The sequence below is a fragment of the Cornus florida genome, unplaced genomic scaffold (genome assembly GCF_030987335.1).
Source record: "Cornus florida cultivar Cherokee Brave unplaced genomic scaffold, ASM3098733v1 CherokeeBrave_3.0.0_Hap2_Chr01, whole genome shotgun sequence".
Classification (NCBI taxonomy): domain Eukaryota; kingdom Viridiplantae; phylum Streptophyta; class Magnoliopsida; order Cornales; family Cornaceae; genus Cornus; species Cornus florida.
In genome coordinates, this window is record NW_026775571.1 from 75,228,559 (window position 1) to 75,250,233 (window position 21,675).

General features: G+C 35.5%; 1 protein-coding gene across 1 annotated transcript; it reads left to right on the forward strand.

The window, feature by feature from the left end:
• Positions 1 to 4,474: 4,474 nt before the first annotated feature.
• On the forward strand, positions 4,475 to 20,651 carry LOC132274986 (uncharacterized). Its single transcript, XM_059776369.1, has 6 exons — positions 4,475 to 4,504; positions 4,625 to 4,715; positions 17,140 to 17,306; positions 18,661 to 18,675; positions 18,794 to 19,631; positions 19,861 to 20,651. Exons 1-6 carry the CDS (start codon positions 4,475 to 4,477, stop codon positions 20,649 to 20,651), a joined length of 1,932 nt encoding a protein of 643 aa, XP_059632352.1.
• The last annotated feature ends 1,024 nt before the right edge of the window (positions 20,652 to 21,675 follow it).

The window sequence follows — 21,675 nt, forward strand, 5'->3', positions numbered from 1 at the left end:
TGTTTCGAGCCTACTTTTTCTATACAATTTTCGGTTAAGTATTTTCTGGTTTTCCTTTATTTTTGTACAACGTGAATCAACGAAAAAATTCATCAAAGTCTACACTAGTGAGCCTGAATTGAAGATACTTGTTGAAATAACATTAGCTCTGTCTGCAAGGGGCTGAGATGTATCCAATTATCATGCCAAAAGGATGCTAATTAGTTCACTATTGCCCGGTTATGTGGTACTGCTTGATGAATGGTCTAGCTAATGTTCAAAGCTGCAACATTTTCCTCCATGTCTATGAGGTTTGGTGAGGTACATTGACCACCCAAAAGCTCTTGTCCTTAAAGCAGATTACCATGTATCCAATCCACCCATAAATTATATAGATGTTTTGTTCCACAGTTCAATATTTGGGATTCTCAGACCACCCACTTCCTTAGGCTGGCACACTCTGCCATCACATATTTGCTTTATGGTGATTCATGTCCACACCTGAACATAGGAAAGCACCATAAATGCCATTAATGGCATTGATGGTCTTCTTCGGGAGCCAAAAATGCCAGTCCAATAATGTGTGAAACCCATTAGAGTAGACTTGATTAACTGAAGTCTGGTCGCATATGAGAGGGTTTTGATGGTCCAGTGAGTTTTGTCCACCAAAACTTAACAATTTGACGTTTTCAGTCCCTTTGATATAAGAGGAACTCCTAAATGCTTAATTGGGAGAGACCCTCTCTGAAACCCAGTAGTTGTAGGCTTTGAAGCTCAGTTGCAGGCCTAATACTAGAGAGAGAGACATTACTTTTGCTGCGATCAATTGTGTATCCAGAGCTTGCTTGATAATGGTTATTGAAGTGAGATATCCATGGGACGGTAGCAAAAAGTCATCGGCAAAATATAAGTGGCCGGCTTATCTTCATATCTTTGCACCTTCAATGGTACTAGAAAGAAGGATGAAAGAGGTGGTGTTCTGAATGATGAGTGAAAGAACTTCAATTGTGATCACAAAGAGGATGAAGATAAGGGGTCTTCCTGTCTGAGCCCTTTCACACCCTTAAAGAACCAATGAAGCTCCCCATTTATGGAGATAGAGAATGAGGGAGTAGTGGTACACTCTCTAAAGAGATCAACTAGCAGAGGAGGAAAACCAAACTCCTCCAGAGCATCTATAAGAAAGTCCCATGAGATTGAATCAAAAGTCTTGGAAAGATTAACTTTAAAAGCACACTTGGGTAGAACGGAATGGTTATGATACCCTTGAAGCAACTCTTTAGTCAACAAAATGTTGTCATTAATGTTTCTGCCTTACATAAAAGCACTCTGAGAATTGCTTACTAGAAAGGGAAGAGCAAGCTTAAGCCTATTTGCTATCAACTTGGAAATGCACTTATAGATAGAGTTGCAGCAAGAAATAGGCCTAAAGTCAGACATGGAGATTGGGTTAGGGCATTTTGGCACAAGAGCAATTTAGGGCACATTCACCTCCTTCAATAACTTTGCATTAGCGAAAAATTCTCCAATAGTCATAATGAAATCCCTCCCAATAATAGTCCAAGCCATTTTGAAGAAAAATGGGTAATATCCACTAGGACCAAGTACTTTGCTACCATCTAATGAGAAAAAACAGGACTGAATTTCAAGTGGAGAAGGTTGGGCAGCGAACTCAGTCAAAAAGTGAGAGGTAAGTGAGAGAAATGAATGGGGAAAGAGCTTCCTTGCTTGGATAAGTGAATGTGGAGGTGCCAAGAAGCTGATAAAAATAAGCCACTGCGATCATTCAAAAAAATTCCATTAATAATAATAAGTGAGGTGATCTTATTCTATTAACCCCATGAGTTAAATGGGTTGAAAAAATAAGAGGAGGTGTTGTCCCCATCTTTTAGTCACATAATTCTAGCTTTCTGCCTCAAATTTATCTATTCCATTGAGATCAACCTAATATACTTTTTCACCAATGAAGCTTCAAGAAGCTTTAGATCATAATTATTTGGTTGCTAGTCCAACATAGATTGACATGAAGTAAGTTCATGCTTGACTGCTGTGATACACTTGGAAAGTTATAACATGGGCTTAGCACATGCTTCCTTAAGGGGTTTCTTTAACAATTTCAGTTTCCTTACCACTTAATACATAGCAGTTCCTCTAACATAGTTATTCCTTACATCTGTTACCACTAGTAGAAAGTCATTACAGTTACTCCATGAATTAAAGAATCCGAATGGGGAATTAATGGGATCCCCCAAAATAATAAGTGCAAGAGAGTGATCTGAGATGCCAGGAGGAAGGAACATTGAGACCATGGAATAACTCTACCCAGCTTTCCCATACTCTTACTGTTCCAGGTGAGAAAGCCCCTGAAAACCTTTATTCCTCCAACTCAGCTTCTAAAAGACATTCACATAAATCATTCATTGTTGTAGTTCTTCGGTTGCAGCCCCTAAAATTATCTAAAGGATCCTTAATTATATTGAAATCGCTTGCTAAGAGCCAAGGTGAGTTAGAAAAAATAGATGAAAAACTAACGATATTTGACCACAGTTGCAGTCTACTATCAGCTTGGTTGGCACCATAGACAATGGATAGATGAAATTGAGCATTATTGCTCAATATACAGAACAATGGATAACTTGGCATTGCGTTTTCATCACTGTGAGCTGATTCTTACTAGGGTCCCATCAAATCCAAATTTTTCCTAGAGATGATTGACTGTAATTTTCTACCATTTACCTCCTCAGGTGTGTGACAACCCTTTGTGTGCATTTTTATCTTTTGCTCCCTTCTTCCCGGACTCATTGCTACAGAACTACTACTCTTGGAAGCTTTGTTAGCCTTGATATCAGAAGAAACTGATGCTAGGTAAATCAAATCAAAGTGTTCCTGATACTCAAGAGCTTGAAACATGTTTTTGACTGCTGTATGGGTTGCATGAGAGTGCTTAAAAGATGGGGACAAGTCAACAATGGTTTTACCCTTGCCATTGTTAGGGAATATATGTGTGATAGTGGTGGTGAGCTTAGTTAGGACTCTGAACCGGTAGGCGAACAAGGGGTAGAGGATATAGCAATATGAGCAATGGGAGAATCACTGATAACTTGTGAGGGGCTTGGTGGGTAGACCTGTGTGTGGAAGGCAAAACAGGCTCATGATTATCATGGGTTGAGATGAATTCTTGTTTCTTTTCTGGACTACTCTCCAGTGGTGGTGAGGTGTGGCTAAATGCTGTTGTGGTAAGGTTGGGGGTTGATGCTGTGGAGTGGGTAGTGGTAGAGGAGATTGGGTGATCAAGGTCTCAATTTTCTTGTTGGCCTGTGGACTAGGATTCCAATTATATTCAACTTTGATGTTCACCACATCATCATTATGCAATTTTAGTTTGATTGTGTCAACCAACATGTCCCTTGATAGAACTTCCACACATATTCCGGAAAAATCTAAACTTTTTATACCTGCAGTGGCTGTATCAGCACAAAGAACCTTATGATACTAGCTATGTAACTCAACCCTTTACCAGTCCAAAATTAGAGTGACACACCAAACAATCTTATCCAATTTGGAGTAAATGGAGGGAGTTCATGTAAGCTTTTGGTGTCCTCAGACCATTTCTTGAGAATTATATGTTTCCCTCCCATGATCCATGGTCCTCTGGCAAGCACTTTGCTGCAGCAAGATGGGTCTCCAAAGACGAATAAAAAGTGGTTCTTGTCAGCTGCCACTTCCTTCAGTCCCAAAGTTGACCAAAACTCGATGGCCAGAGATATAACAAGACCAAAGGGCAACCTTTTCTGGTGGAAGAATCCAACTAAGCTAGAATTCCACTGAGAAACTCCTTCATCAGCAATATCTTTGGGGCGCTCAATGAGAGCTTTAGTTCCCTCCAATGTTATGGATGTCAGATCAAAGAACTCAAAATCCATAGGGGACTGGTTGCTCTTCACCACATTTCACCAAGTCCTAGCTAGTAGAAGAAGGTATGGGTGTGTGCGTGGATGTGCTGCTAGGTAAGATAGTAGATAACAGGTGGTGGAAGATGGAATAACATGCTAGTTGAGACCGGTTAGTAGCATAGGTTGGCTAGGTGGGAGCACAATATATAGAAGGGTTGAGTATAGCAAAGACACAGTCTGCAGCCTTATTTCCCAGACTAGTGTTTGATTGGGGGTCAGAGCCATTGTCCAGAGAAAAAGTAGAAGACGACATACCAGAATTGTGAGTAGGATTTGAATTTGAACCTTGGGGTCTTGGAGGGAGACTTGCAGATGGTGGCGGGTGTAGAACACCTTGAACCCTAACATCCACAGATGGAGCTGGAGAAGCCCTCGCTGAACATGATATGGTGGCCTTAAAGGTGGGAAATCTCTTTCAGTAGGTTGTTAGAGCTTAACTGTAGGACCTTCTTCTTCAACTGTTTGATCTCTTTGCAAAGTACGTAGCATAGTCTCCTCAACATGTGAAATGGCTTCCCTGAGCTTGCTTCCCTGGTCAGCAGATGGTTCCAGCTGGTTCAATTGCTGTGGGAGTAGGAAGTTGTCGCTTTAAAGAACTTCAAAGGCTTTCTTAATGTCTTCAAGCTCTTTGGCTACCACATTCTTGTACTCTTGAAGCTGTAATGTTGTTGTCATAACCTCATCACGTGCAGAGAATTCCTCATCTCAAAAGGCTTCCTGGATCATCAGATGAAGCAATGGGTTCTCTAGTAGGAGGGATAGAAATGGGTGGGGAAATGCTAGGTAAATGTAAGATTATAAACAAAATTTGTAAAAAAAAAAATATATAAATGTACATACGATTATAAACAAAATTGCAAAAAATATATAGTAACTTACATATTAGAAAATTGGAATTTGCCAATAAAATAAATTAGTATGAGAATGTGCATATATTGATAATCCAGATTGCCAAACCTAACTGCGGGATCCCAAAAAACTTAATTCTTTTTTTTTCTTCTCATAAACCGAATTCAACCACAACATTTATATAATATATTTTTATTTTTTATATTTTCCAAATAGTTTTCGACTGTAATTGCCAAGTTCCTGCTACAAGGACTGATGCAATGTACTACAAGTTCCTCCTACAACCACAAGAAGAACATGAATATTATCAGTAATAGTGAACATCATATTTATAATGGTAAACGAATAGAGACGATGATATATATGGTCATGAAATTACAATTTTTATTTGATTGGTAAAAAGGAAAAAGGTATAATGATAAATAAAGTAAATCAATTTGCATATACAATACTTCTAGTTGCAGAGAAGCTTGAGCTTCAAAGTTCTTGTCCTAAAGCAATGCAAATTGAACATCTGGAACCATTCTGACACTTCAGAACTGTGTGTTATATGACATTGATATGCATCATCATACATTCAGTGAATATCAAACGATATGTATAGGTTGCTAGTAAACGCATTTAATTGGATGGACCGCAACAAAGCAAAATCTTTTTTTGTCTTATTTGTTGCACAGTTGACCAATTGAAAGAGTAGATTCAGCAATTTGCTGCAACTATTCGTGCAAGAATCATTTTTCATTTAGTAATGCTTAACCAAATCTCTCATGCACACTCTTGCTTGCTTTGCATTTTAAAGTTGGGTTTGTGAATCTCATTTATTTATTTATTTTATCTTATTACCCTTTGTTTTAAAATAAGTGTCATCTTTTAATTTAAGAGAATAATTTATTTACTAGTTTTTATTGTATTTATTAACCCAATTAAATAAATAAGACATGTGCAAGTTTGAAAATCTAACCTTAATAAACTGGGTCGCATTTGACATGTTACCTTATCCCGGAGAGTGGGTAAATTACATACACATATTTGTTAATTCATAATAGTGAAACCGTAAGTATTTTTCCTCAATCTATAAAAAAATTCAATTGGCATTTTAATTATTTGGCCTCATTGATATTTGTAATTTGTTAATAAGAAATTATATTAAATAGGTTATTAATAAAGATATACACGTATCGCCTTTTTACACGTTTTATGGGTTGCGCCATTTAACCAAGCCTATTTATTAGTCGTTTGAATAAATAGATAGTGCCCATATCCTTGTCGCCAATTATCACCCCCTTCTTTGAGGCAACATTTGAGGAGAGTTGCAATGAGTTGTGTTGGAAAAAAATTGCAATGAATTAAAATGGAGTTGCAATGTTTTCTTCAACAACATAATTTGGATTTCTATGATACTGAATTTTTTTAGTCGTACTTCATTAACGCTGTGTAATGCTCCGTTTCACAGTTGAATTGCATTTTTATAAAATGTGGCAAAACTTTGTTTGCTGTAATGCACGAATACTAGCACGACCTGTTCTGCACGGATATTGTTGGGGAAACGGAAATTTTATAAAAATTTAGAGGGATTTTTAAATAAAGATATTGATTCATGTGTAAAGACAAATTTTATGCATAAAAAACATGATAGATCCATTCAATTAGAGAAAGAAAACTTACATCAAAGTTTGCGTAAACCTTAATCTCTCATCTAAAGTGAATGTTCTCATTTATTATATATCCCTTTACTAAATACCTCTTTTATGGATCTCCATCTCGTTGGTAATGATCTTGCCTTAAGAAATCACCAATCGGCCTCCATGAATGACATTGGAGAGCTAAGTTTGTGGGAGCTTCCATCAGATGAGAACACTAACCCTAAAATTCTAGAGATATAAAATATTTTCTTTTCTTCCAAAATTATTGCACAAAGGCGCAACCTAAAATATACATTAACCCATGTATATATAGACAAAATAAAAATAATAATTAAAGATAATATATATTTTTTTATCTCTAAAAGTAACGTGATATCTCAAATCTAATGGGTCTCCAATATCAAATTGGGTTATGAGTAAGAATCATTTGAACTTATTATTTTCTACCATGTACCCAATTCAATTAATTCATAAATTAATTTCTACTCCACTAAAAGAAATTAATTGAACTCCAATTAAATAATAAATAACATCTTAGTTAATGTTGCATTTTAACCCCTCTATACATAATTAGTTATCGGATAAATAAAGTCATCAATCCGACTACTAAATTAATATATTTATTTTGGTACATTTGATTATTTCTGACTTGATCACAATAAAATATTTGTTTGATAAAAATAATAATTTAAATAAATAAATATATAGAAAATTATTTTGTCTAAAAACACACGAAGTCCTTCAAATTTACTTTGTGATCAACCATAATCAATACAAAATAAATATAAATAGTAATAATACAAATATTAAAAATATAACTCTCTAACTATTAATTATATAATTATCCAAAGTGCCAGTCTATGGATTCCGAAGATTCCGCCGAACAAATCAAAGTAATTACTAATTAATAAAATAGTCTACACTTCTCTCATACTTAAGAGTCAAATGCCATGATAGTGACAAGGAGCAATTGTATACGACGACTCTCGCAATATATCTCAACCTAACACGAATCCAGTTCAAGTCTTAATTAATAATGAGTCCATCCATAATTACCGACTATGAACTATTTATGATTATTATTTATGTTCATGTATTGTGTAATGATTCGAACCCGAGGGTTCAAATCGCTAACCAGGTCCTTACCCGAACTCGAGAACATTTAAGGGTACCATGGTCATTATGCACCTTACTAAGTGTTAGGAGTCATAATGAAGTCATACAAGTCGTTTATAACCACATTGGTTTATAAGGAAGTGAAAGTTCCAACATCGGATCCACACCGGACCCCTGGGTTTACAAGGGCAAAATGGTCATTTTAAGTCATAATTATGAAATGAGAACGGTACTAATGGAAAGAAGACTCAAAATACTTCAATTTGAACTCAAAAATGTCGTTTGAATGTATAATGAAGAAGTTATGTCTATTACAAGATAGGAAAAAATAAATAAATAATTAAATAAAATTTTCAAAAAAATAGAGAAATGGGGGATCGATGCCACTGGGTGGGGGATCGATCCAACACCCCCTGGCAGAATACCCCCTCTGAAATGGAGAGGGGGATTGATCCCCTTTTGTGGGGGATCGATCCCACACCCCCGGGCAAAGTACCCCCTCCAAAAAGAAGAGGGAGATCGAATCATTTTGTGGGGGATCGATCCCCCACTAATTTTTTTTTTTAAAAAAAAAAGTGGGGTTGGACCCCTCTTTCGCCCCGTTACCAATGGTCGAAGTCTCATAGTCATCAATTGACATCAAAATCATACAAAATCTATCCCAATCACCATCACACTCATATGGACATAATGATAAAGTGATATTCATGCATTGAATTGAATCCATTTCATTATTGACAACAAAATAAGTTATACTACATCCATGGACGGTTCAAGGAACAAAAGGAGAGTTAGAGATCAAAGTGAGACCTCAAAGCGGGAGTTAGGTCTCATATTTATCTCTACTCCAAATTATACATATAATTAACTATCAAACACAATTCTTTAGCAAAAATATAATACATCTTTGGCCATTAGTTCAAAATACACCAAAATGAGCCTTAGTACATGGATTCAATTCTAAGTTCACAAAAGAAGTCCTCAAGTACATCAATGGTGAGATGGTGGGTCGTCCATGACTTCCTTTCCGTTTCCTAAAAAATTGTATAGGAATGAGCACAAGGCCCAGTAGAGATTGCCAAAATGGCATCTCCTAAAATTAAGTAGACGAAACGCATTCTTAGGCACGTCAATGAATAAAGTAGGAGAATAGGGATCATGCCGGACAAGTAAGCTACTATCAACCATTTGAAGTGATACGATGCATGAATTGACTTATGCAATGCATATCACACACACATACGCATGTCCACACACCCACCAAAAAATATATTAACTAGCCGAACTTTGGTACCTCTGTTGTCCCTAGGGAGAATTTGCTAGTCGTCCTTAACAAATGGTGACTCGATCCCAACTACCATTTGGGACCCGAGGTCACTAAATTGCTCGCGGGTACCTCCCGTGTCCCTATTAACTAGTTAATACCACCAGCAAAGGTGTAGCTCCCCAACTACCAGGTTTTAAGAAAAACTTTTAACAAAACTTCTTCAAATTCAACATACACCTTCCACACCTTTCCCATAACACACCCAATGCCCAATGTCAATGTTATAATATCAATGTCATGCTCAAAATTATTCCCATGCTTCAATAGTCCTCATTATTCATCCATAATCACAATTCTACCTTTACATGAATTTATACAAAATTATCAAAATATGAATATACATGGCATTGAAACATTCACATTGGCAATTTTACAACACCTAGCATAATTAGCACTTCGAAGACACCAAAATGTCAAATTTAGTATCAAATGGCATGCTTGCTCACAATTAACCACATAATCCATTCAACACGTTGGAATTGCTCATCACATAATCATCATTTAACACATAACAACAACCAATTTGTCATACATCATCAATTTAATAAAACCCTAGCATGCTATTACCAAATTGACATCAAATTGGCATGTAAAAATTGGGAAAAAGCATGAATTCAACTACAAAATTTAAGGACTATGCAAGTTAGACAACTCTACCTCTTTGAAGCTCAAACCTTAGTTCTCAACAAATGCAAATGTCCACCAAAATGCAAGCTAGTTACACCAATGGAGAGAAGAGGACAAGAGGAACAAGTTCTCCCTTTAACAAAAACCCAACCTTAAGGAGAACCCAAAATTTCGAAGTGGATAACAGGGGTTGTTCTTAGTATCAATAGATAGTTCTTATCATAAGGATCATTTTTCCCTTCTATTGTATGGTCAAATTCCTACTAAAAAGTGATCAAAACGAGCCTTTGTGTGGCCAACAATGGAGAAAGATAGAGGAAGAAGAACGGGCTGGTGTGGTACAAAATATATGATAAAAATTTGCAGAATGGGTTGTAATCTTGTTTCCCCACATGTGGACAAAAGGTGCTTGACCAAGCAAATGACCAAAATGCCCTTCTAAGTCCACTTAATCACAATTAAGCCACAAACATGTAAAATTACAAATACACCATCACCTATACACCAAATAATATATAAAATACATAAATGAGTCCACAAAATAATTTTAGGACACGCACATCCGGGTGGGGGGCCCGCTCGGGACCTCCCGAACCAAAAATCTAAAAAATGACGAAACGACTCAAAATGTATTTCTTAAAGTTCTAAACTCAAAAAAACACTCCACCCAACTCTCAAGACTCACACAGCACGTCGAATAATGCTCGCCATGCAAAACGAGGCAGTAAATAAATAAAATAAAAAAAATTCAAAAAATGCCCGAAAATGAAAAAATGTAAAAATGAGAAACTAACAAATTGATCGACATCACATACATATATAAATATCTCTTGTAATCAAGTGGATACTATCAATTCCATAATAAATCGAAACATAATACATTAAATTCACTAATTGTATAAAGTATAAATATTTGAGATATCTTAGGAACATGTGTTACTTTATTCCAATTAGGAATTCGCTATGCTGGGGCATACAAATCCCAACAGATACAACATGACTCGTATATTGTAGAGGATCCGGTATCCTGTATAGGCATGCATTTATTGGACTTCGAGAGTATTTAGTATCTTTTCGTTTGAGTTTTTGTTTGTTAATAAAAGATGCTAGTTAGTAGGGTGAAAAGCTTAATCGGTAATAAAAGCATTTAGACTAGGGGTGAAAAATTTTAACATGACACGTGAACAAGATTCGAGCAAAATACAAAATACGTGTATTTGGGTTAACCTTAAATAGATTCGGATTATAAACGAGTGGATAAATCGTGTGATATTAGGGTTGAGGGGATTCAACCCGTTTAACTCAACGTGTCATAATCATGAATATGACATGTGTAATATGTTACATTTTAGACCCAATTACTATGATGTTTACATAAATATTTGTGTTCTATGTAATGCTTTCATTTTTCGTCATTTTCCCTTTTTATTTTATTTTTTTTTTTTTTGTTATTGTAAGGGCATTTTCGTCTTTTCACATTTAGCATACCGGACGCCGTGGGCTGTGCCGAAAGTGTCCGTGAGTTGGTTAGGACATTCCATTGAGTTTAGAACTCCTGGAAATGCAAGGTTTGTTGTTTTTGTCATTTTTTCGTTTTTCAGGCCAAATTATAATACCCCTAATTTTAAAAGTATAGTCTTGGTATTTAATTATTTTTTTTATTTGCATTTTTTGTTATTTATTTGATTTATTGGTTATTTGTTTAATTGTTTATTTAAATTTATTGTGTATGTGGTTATTTGACAAAGGTTGTTATTTTACTTGAATAATTTGGTTAATTAAATAATGTGCTTAGATAATGTATGTTGTTAGTTGTATTTAATTATTTAAATTAAATGTTTAATTATTTTTTTTTTTAAAGGAGTTGAGCATGATTAGTAGTAATGGACCACCCAATAGGTCACATAGACTACTTGGCCAGGATTATTATTATTGGGAATGGATATTTACCCATGGGGTATGTGATACCCCTCGGATCCGAAATATAGGTTGATCAGGCTCAAGCCCAAACCCGAGGAAATATCAAATAATTAATATTTTAAAACGAACACAGAATATAAAAAGAATTAAGAATTTAAATAACCAAGCTGAAAAGAATTATGAACTATAAAATCTTTCAAATAATACTAAATAACAAAACTCTAAATCTCCAAAACCGCCAAAAGTACAACTTGGGAATCCATCTAGTGGACCCCTAAACAAAAATCCCATCTGAACTAAATACTGAAAATAAAACAAACTAGAACATCCAGAGAAGCCCTACAAGCACGATCAAGCTCTAAGGTTGGAACTGTCCTGTACCTGAAAAGAATAAAAGAATGGGTCAGGCCCACGAACAAGTTCTAATCTAATTACAATCCATACAGTGACCCGATACACAAATACAACCTAGATACCTCACAATATCTATTTAGTCCATAAGTATATATATATATCCACACTAAGGGACATTCACTAGACTACAATAGGGGTCTCAACCTGAATAGAAGGCAACATGCAAAAATGCACCCATAGGTGGGCATGAGTACCTAGACCTAATAGGGTACACCTCAACCTACTATAGCCAGCTACGCATCCACTGCATATACGCACCCTAACCAACGAGCCTAAGACTCAAGCTCATCTCGTGGTACCATAACCATATATCTAAAGTCTATCCAAAACCAAAGTATGTCATTCAATTATTCACTGAGGTGACTTACAAAACACAATCCAGTTAGTCACTCAACTTATTCAGTTGATATGACTTAACTACAACTAACCAATCCCGTAAGTCATTCAACTTAGTCAGTTGATCTGACTCAAACACAATTTAGGATCCAATATTTTATAATCCATTCCTTTAATCCAGTAGGTTAGGTCTTAGCGTTTTGAGCTAAACCGTCCCTAGTATGCCACCGTCTCATAAAATCCTCCATATCCATGTAAATTACAATCCTCCATATCCATGTAAATTACAACACATAGATAATAGTTTAGCAATTTACAATCCAAAACCATTATCCAAATATTTGCAGAAGAATGTCTAATATTTCAGCAATTAAAATCTAGATGGCAATCCATGTAATTATAGAAAAGAATTTAATATTTCAACAATTAACATCCAGAGCATGCATAGATCAAAACCAACAAATAGATGACCCCATCATGCACTTAAAATAAGTTTTATAATCATACTATATCCCATTAAATTGTTAAAATTTAGTTAAGTAATCAATTTGCCTTCCATCCATTAATAGCATAAAAAGTTGTATACTTTTCTACTGTTCCATCCATTAGCCTATGGGTATAATTTATGCCATATGAGATTTTAGTAATTCATGAAATTATATTTAAAACCCTTTGTACACTTCCAAAATTATTTCAGAATACCAAACTAGTCCCAAACAGTGCCCAAAAGTTCAGATTTTACGAAAATAAGGGAGCCTGCTTTTAAGCTTGTAGAGTAGGCTCCAAAAATTGGTGGAGCAGGCTCCTATATTTATTGGAGCCACCTCTAGATGGGTAGAGCTGGCTCTACACTTGGGGGGAGCCGGCTCCTTCCTCTATGGAGCCGGCTCTCTCCCTCTCTGAGAGCCGTCTGCTACTTTCGACTATCGTCTTCGACTCCGGCCACTTCCAGCCTTTTTGTTTGATTTTGAAACTGTTCCTAAGAGTCTTATTAATACCCAGAAGCATCCCAATGGTGTGTTTACAATAGTTGGAATCAATTACAAAGATTAAAATTTCTACAGACTTAACATGCTTTAAGAAACAAAACTGAAACTAGACATGCACGAACTGTAACAGAATAGATTTCAACACATACAAATCATCAATATAGCATATAATATACATGTAAATATCAGTTAATGATCAATTAAACCCTAGAGACTATCTAGGTGCACAGAACACGAGCCAACGAGAAAGGGGAAGAAAAAAACTTGCCTGTGATTTCAGTTATGAAATCCCAGCGTCATGTCCACTTTTCCAACAACACTGCAATACTGTCTAGCCTCCTATTACTTCTGCTTCTCCTTTCTCCTAGGTCTGACCTTTAAGTCGCAGTCGAAACCCTCACCAAACGTACTCTGTTTGCTCAAAACCCCTCTCTGTTTCTCTCTGTAACTTTGATACGTGAACAGAGGTTGTGTATACTAAAACCCTAAGTCGACATATTGTTCTATATATAGAGAGACTTAAATAAAACCCTATTCCCTGTATGATTAGAGACAGAGCCCTAATGTCGATCTTAGTCGGCCCATAGAGCAACCTAAGATAATCCATGTCGACTACACATACTAACTTCCTAGAGGACCCTAGTTAATTAACGTAATTTAAAAAAAAAAAAACTCATTTAACTTATTTACATTAAAATTAATAATTACTAAATTAATCCAATTAAAGAACATACAAAAGACAATTAAAAAAAAACAATTCAATTATTGAAAACAAGAAATCCATTAATGCAATTTAAACACATGAATAAACAATTAAACCAATTAAATGCAATTTAAACACATAACACATAATTAAACAATTAAATCAAATAACAAATTAAAAATAATTAAACAATTAACAAATAAGCCAAATAATCACACAAAATACAATAAAACAATAATTAAAATACCGAGACTATCATTTTAAAATAAGGGATATTACAGGGGGTAGGTACATATATATATGGGTATATATGTATATTTATGGGGATTATATTTATTAATATTTTAAATGATTAATATTAATAATTATAGTTGGTTGTATATAAATATATATATATAGTTATAAGTTAATTGTATATATATTTATGCGTACAGACTTATATGTAGTTGTTCTTTTATTTTTATTTTTCTTTCTTTTCCCTTAAGTTAGCAGACTTAGGGTGCAATTAGGATTAGAATTAGGTTTTTATAAGCATATATATATGCCTGTTATATGTCTGCCAAGGGTTTAGAAACCCTATTCACGTAAACATAGAGGCAGAGAGATATACAAAGAGGTTTGAGAGAAAGGTTAGGGTTTTAGCCAGAGATTGAAGGTCGGACCAAGGAGAAAGGAAGAGGGTTTGCTTGTGGGTTAAACTAGGAGCAGCAGAGGAGTTTAACGGCAGTTAAGGAGTCGTCAGAATAATTAGAGAAGATGGTTTAAGGTTTCAAAATTGAAACCTAAGGCAAGTTCTTTCTCTTACTCCTTTCCTTAGACTTGTGTTCTGTACATGCCTAAATAATCTCCAGGATTTAATCAGACATTAATTGGACTTGTTTGAATGTTAACTCAGAGTTTAAACTTTATTTTGTGTTTTTATTTGAAATTGATTTATCATATAAATTGTTTCATCAAAAGTGTTTTAATTGTAGTTAATAATGCCTATTATGTTTATATGAATTTCTGGGTTAATTTGGGGCACGAATTAGACCCTAGGAACCTTAACAAAGCATTACAAAGGGTTTTTCAAAACGTCGGAGATGAAGAAGATGATAGGGAGCAGGGGTAGAGCCGGCTCTCAAAGGGATAAAGCCGGCTTCCTTCATTTTTTACCACACGGCTCTCTAGGAGATAGAGAGCTAGCTCTCCATGAGGAAGAGCCAGCTCCACAAAGGGGAGAGCTGGCTCCCTTCTTAGGGAAGGCGGCACCTTTGCTGAAATACACCAGTAGGTGTAATTTTTGTATTTTTTTGACTTTAGGGGGCTAAAGTTTAATTTTGGACTTTAAGGGGGGGTTTTAAATGATTTATATAAGCATGTTAAAATCCCAGAAATGTATTATTCTATGTTATTATGCTAAAATATTAGACAACATGAAATTTAAATACTGATTTGCATGCTGTCAAGAAGTATGAAAGATTTAATTGCTTGTTATTATTCTAGCAAATTAAATGGATTAATGTGAAATTTCGTTTGACTATTTCAATATAATGTGCTCAATTATTTATCTGATTTTCATTATATCATGTTCTGGATTTTAATTGACGAACTACTTTATTTTTGGTTCTGTCAATTATTGGATTTTGTGGATTATATGCATCGGTATGGGACGGTGGCATATTAGGGATGGATTAGTTCAAAACGCTAAGTCCTACCTATTTTTTTATACGGGAATGGATTAACTATCAAAGTTAAGTCATACTTATACTTGTGTCAGGTCAATGAACAGTTGAATGACATACCTTGGTTTTGGATGGATTTATATATACATGATTATGGTGCCATGATATGAACTTGAGTCTCAGGATCATGGTTAGGGTGCGTATATCACCTATGATGGATAACTGGATATAGTAGACATCTGATTGCCCTGGTAAGTCTAAGTACGCATGCCCACTTTATGTGTGATTTGCATGTTGCCTTCTATTCAGGTTGAGACAGACCTATAGTCCAGTGAGCGTCCTATAATGTGTGTGTGTGTGTGTGTGTGTGTGGACTATGTAGTTATTGTTGAGTTGTCTAGGATGTATCTGCATATCAGGTCTTTATTTGGATTGTAGTAGAATAGAACTTGTTCGTGGGCCTAACCCACTACTATTTTTTCAGGTGTTCGACAGTTCCAGGCTTAGAGCTTGTTCATGCCGAGCAGAGACAGTCACTTGCTCTTCCGACTACGTAGGACTTTGCTTCATGTTTTAGTTTTGGTTTTCTTTTCAATTCAGTTATTTTATTTACAGTTGGGATATTATTAGGGGTCCACTAGATGGATTCCCGAGTTATAATAATATTGGAGGTTTTGGATTATTGGATTATTTTATTAGTATTTCAAGGATTTATTATTTAGATTTCTTTTAGCTTATTTATTCTTTATTCTTTAAATTCTTCTTGTATTCTATGCTTATTTATATACATAATTGTTTGGTATCTCTCGGATCTATACTCGGACTTGATCGTCCGTGGCTCTAGAATTGAGGGGTATCACAGTTGGTATCAGAGCGAGCCAGGTTCAAATGTTTCTAGGGTTATTTTGTATTAAGACTTCCGCGTAGCGTATTATCTTGTTTAGAGCTTAAGTTTAGGATTCGTTGTATTCCTTTACGGTTTGGTTTAAAATCGTACTGATGTCTGTCTTTCTATATTAACAGAATTGCTAACGTTAGAACCATACGGAACAATCAGAGAAACAGGTAGCGAAAGGAAGTGGCATGTAGGCAGCAAGATCTCCTATAGCGTCAGCAAATGGAAGAAGAGTAGCAATTGTCTGGGTTTCACGAAAATAGTGGTCAATTGCATGTGGAAAGGAGGGAGTTCAGCAGACTCAGGATCAGGAAAAGGATCCAGAGTATCCTCCTCATCTCAATCACCTCATTGCTCGGGCTATAGAAGTAGGAGTAACAGCTACACTTTAGAATTAGCCATAGGTATAGCCGTTAACTATACCAGCATCAGTGGTTCAGACTGATCCTTAGGAAAAAGGCTAGGAGTTTTTTCACAAAGGGACACCCACCTGAGTTCTCAGGCTCCACCGATGTGAAAGTAGCTCACCAGTGGAAAAAGGACATCGAACGACATCTTCGTGTGGTTCAGTGCACAAAGGTTCAGAAGTAGATGCTTGCTACCTTCAATCTAATCGGAGATGCACTATAGTGGTGGGAGTCAGTTGCCACCACAAAGGAAAGGACTTCATTGACCTATGATCAGTTCAGTGTTTGCTTCAATGAGAAGTACTTTCCATATGCAGTCAGGACAACTATGAAGACCATAGTTGTCAAAGGCGCCGGAGGTGTGCGCCTGAGGCGCCATCTCAGTGCCTCTAGCACCTCAAGGCGCATGGGTTGTAGAAGGCGAGCACCTTTTATGTACAGGCGCAAGGCTAAAGGCGATCTAAAAGCGCGCCTGATGGAAGTTGTAATATTTTAACTGTTTTCTTCTCTTGGTTTTGTAACTTTTGTTTGTTTATTGACTTTATTGATTCTGTTATATTATTTTATTGTTTCTATTATATTACTTTTGTTAAGTTACATTGTTTCCACATTAAAAAAAAAAAAAAAAAAAAAAAAAAAAAAAAAAAGGAGAACAAACACCAAAACAAAGAAGAGTCGAAGACAGAGGTCACAGAGGCGACGACTTGGACAACAGTTACTCTTGGTCTCGGTCCTCACTCCTCTCGGATCTGCGTCGGATCGGATCTGCGTCGGATCTGCCGGATCTATGCCGATGGTGACTCTGCCGGTAAGTTCTCCAACTTCTCATTCTCTCTCTTCTCCTTCTCTCCTCCTCCTTCTCTTCTTCTTCTCTCCTCCTTCTCTTCTCGGATCTGTGATCTGTCTCAGTTTTTTTTTTTTTTTCTCTTTTCTTTTCTTCTTTTCTTCTCTCGGCCGACTGCCGAGTCGAGTTTGGCAGTTTTTTTATTTTATTTTTTTTCTTGAGTCTGGACTCTGTTCAAAGAAACTTTTTGCTTTTTGATGCTCTCCTCATTTTTATAGATTAATTCATATATTAAGTTTTCTTCTCGGATCTGTGATCACATGTTTTTTTTTTTTTTGTGAAAAGAAATTGTTATATACGGATGGAATTGATGAAGGGGCCGGGGAGAGGAGAGTGGAGACTCTGGACTGTGACAAATTTATTATGTTGCTATTTTAATCTTAAAATAACAATTGCTAAACTTGCTATTTTATTTTTTATTTTTTTTGGATTGTTGTAGCCTGTATGTGACAGATAGAATATAATTCTTTTTCTTAGTCACCCAAAAAAAAAAAATTTATTGAAATCAAAAGGTATTTAATTGATTTTCTTGTAAAATTTGCAGAGGAATACAAAGCTTCTAATATATACAGAATTTACATAACACCAAAATACCAAATACAGAGAGATAAACTGATAGAGAGAAGAAGTTGTCCAGTTAACAACTTAACACCAAATTGAAGTCAAATTTATTAACATCAAACTTAAGTTACTTAACACTGAAATACTGAATCCATAAAAATTAGCTCCAAACTGATCTATCAGCTATCTCCACGTAGAGAGTGACTGTGAGTCTGTGACGGATCTATTTCCCAATTTGAGCCAACACATTCTGCAGTTACTTTGCTTAATCACAATTGCAGCCAAATTGTATGCATGCATTTGTTCCATTGAATCATTCTAACATGTTAAAATGAAATAATTAGTGAAGTGTACTCTAAAGTCTAAATTATAAAAGACAATCGCAAATTGTAAATAGCAACTGTTTACTGTTATATTATTTTCATATAATTAGGTTGTATTATTGAAAGTATGTTTAGTTGTTATAGTTATAGGATGAATCATGGTGCTTATAGTTATAGAAAATTAGATTGATTTGCAGCTTACATAATTTCTATTGAATTTGATTGTAGTTTGAACTTTAAAAGATGCCTAGTGAAGGTTCAAGAAATGATCCGGCATGGAATTACTCACATTTGGAGAATCCGAAAGATACAAATGCCGTCACTTGTAACTTCTGTGCAAAAGTTACAAAAGGAGATATTTATCGGGCTAAGCAACACTTAGCTGGAGGATATAGAAATATGAGTGCCTGCACAAGATGCCCATGTAGTGTTAGAGAAGAAATCAAAGAGTACATAAGTAAGAAAAAGGAAGAAAAAGAACAAATGAATTTGTTACCTAGTGATGAGATTAATTTCATTGATGGAGAGGATGAGGATGATGTCATGGAAGTTAGCAATCGGGGAAAAAGGGTAGCTAATGAAGGTAATGCTAGTGTCAATTCCTCAAAGATGCAAAAGCAAAAGGGACCGATTGATTTATATTTCACTCCCAGACCAAAAGTTGTGATACAAAAAAGAAAGGAAGGGGGAAAACAGACAACCATTAATGATGCATGCAAGAAAGAGTTGAGAGGAAGAGCATGTGCTGCTTTTGCAAGATGGATGTATGATGCAGGAATTGCATTCAATGATGTTAAGTATGATAGCTTTGCCGAGGTTGTTGAAACAATTGGACAATATGGTCCTGGCATAAAACCACCTAGTTATCATGAGGTGAGAGTTCCTTTGCTTAGGAAGGAATTGGATAATACCAATGCTTTGATGAATGACCATAGAGAGGAGTGGTCAAAATTCGGATCCTCATTAATGGCAGATGGGTGGACAGACAAGAGAGGGAGAACATTGTTTAATTTCCTAGTAAATAGTCTAAGGGGAACCATGTTTATTGAATCGATAGATACTTCTTCTTTTTCAAAGGATGGTGCAAAGATGTTTTACTAACTTAATAAATTTGTGAACCGCATTGGAGTAGCAAATGTCGTCCAAGTCGTCACAGATAGTGAATCAAACAATAAGTTTGCCGATAAGAATGTTCAATGTTTATAACTTTTAGAGTATGTAAATTCTTTACAAATATATAATTTAAATCTTTTTTGATTTACTCATTCTCTTTATATCATTTTTTCTTTTTTCCGTTTGGTTTCAAATAGGGAGGATGTTAGAGAAAGAACACCCATATTTGTATTGGACACCATGTGCTGCTCATTGCTTAGACTTGATGTTGGAAGACATTAGAAAAATACCGTCCATCTCTAGAACAATGCAGAGGGCAGTGCAGTTGAATAGTTATATTTATATGCGTCCAAAGTTGTTGAACATTATAAGGAACTTTACTCATAAAAAGGAGTTTCTTAGGCCCGCTAAGACTCGATTTGCTACATGTTTCATCACATTATCAAGTATTCATAAGCAAAAGAATAACTTAAGAAAGATGTTTACTTCAGAAGAATGGAATTGTAGTAAATGGGCGAAAGAGGAAGCCGGTAAAAGAGTTACTTCTTATGTTTTGATGCCTTCCTTTTGGAACAACATTGTCTTTAGCCTTAAGGTTTCCGGTCCTCTTATTCCGGTTTTGAGATTAGTTGATGGCGAGAAAAAGCCTCCCATGGGATACATTTATGCGGCTATGGATAGGGCTAAAAAAGCCATTGCAAAATCATTTGGGGAAGTAAAAGACAAATACAAGGATATTTTTGAAATAATTGATAAGAGGTGGAATGTTCAACTTCATCGCCCTTTGCATGCAGTAGGTTATTATTTGAACCCAGAATACTTTTATTCAAATCCGAAAATTGAAGAAGATGAAGAGATTGCAAAGGGTTTATATGCATGCATTGCAAGGTTAATCCCAGATATCAAAGACCAAGACAAAATTACTGAGGAGCTGTCCTTATATTCTAAAACTGGGGGCCTCTTTAGTAATCCCTTTGCTATTAGATAGAGAAATACATGAGGACCAGGTAAAGTGGTAACGTATATTAAGTTAGTATAGCTAAGTGTTAAAATTATTTTGATAATAGAGTCGATAGAAAGATGAAGCTAAAGTTGCTAAACATCATTATTAATTTTTTTTAATAGCTAATTGGTAGGAAGCTTATGGCAAGTCAACAAAACTTCTCCAAAACTTTGCTATAAAGGTTTTAAGCCTTACTTGCAGTTCTTCTGGTTGTGAACAAAATTGGAGCGTGTTTGAGCATGTAAGTATATACTATCTACTAACTAGGTTTGTAATTTAATTGTTGAAAGTTAAAATTTTAATTTTTTATACTTACTAGTTAAAGTTGAATTTATTGCAGCTTCATAACAAGAAAAGAAATAGGCTCGCTCAAACAACTTTGAATGAAGTAGTGTTCATCAAATATAATAGAGCATTGAGGCGTCGATATAATATGCGTGACACTCTTGATCCCATTTTACTCGATGACATTGATGAAAGCAACGAGTGGTTGACGGGGAGGATGGATGATTCTGATGCAGAACATGATCTAGTTTATGAAGATGATTCCTTGACATGGGGTGATGTTGCTAATTTTACTGGTATTGGAGAGGCTAGCAAGCCGCAACGGTTTACTAGATCAAAATCTAGTTCTAGTTCACGGTTACCAACAAAGGGAGCAGGAAGTTCTTCAGTTCGACTTGTGGATGAGGATGAGGATGATTCAGATGAGATAGAAGAGGATCCCGAGAATCATGAATTATTTAGTGACAATCAAAATGATGTTATGCTTATTGATGACGAGGATGATATTTAGATTCATTGGTGTTGTCTTCTTAGGAAGAAATGATGTTTATATTTGTTTTAGTTTTATCTTATACTTCTCCTTAGTTGACTTTTGCATCTTTATGTTAATATGTGTGATTATTCACTGTTTTGAACTCAAGTACTTGATTTACTTGGTTTTAGCATCTTTATGTTGAATATTTAACTTAAGTAATTCATTTAGTTGACTTTTACATCTTTATAT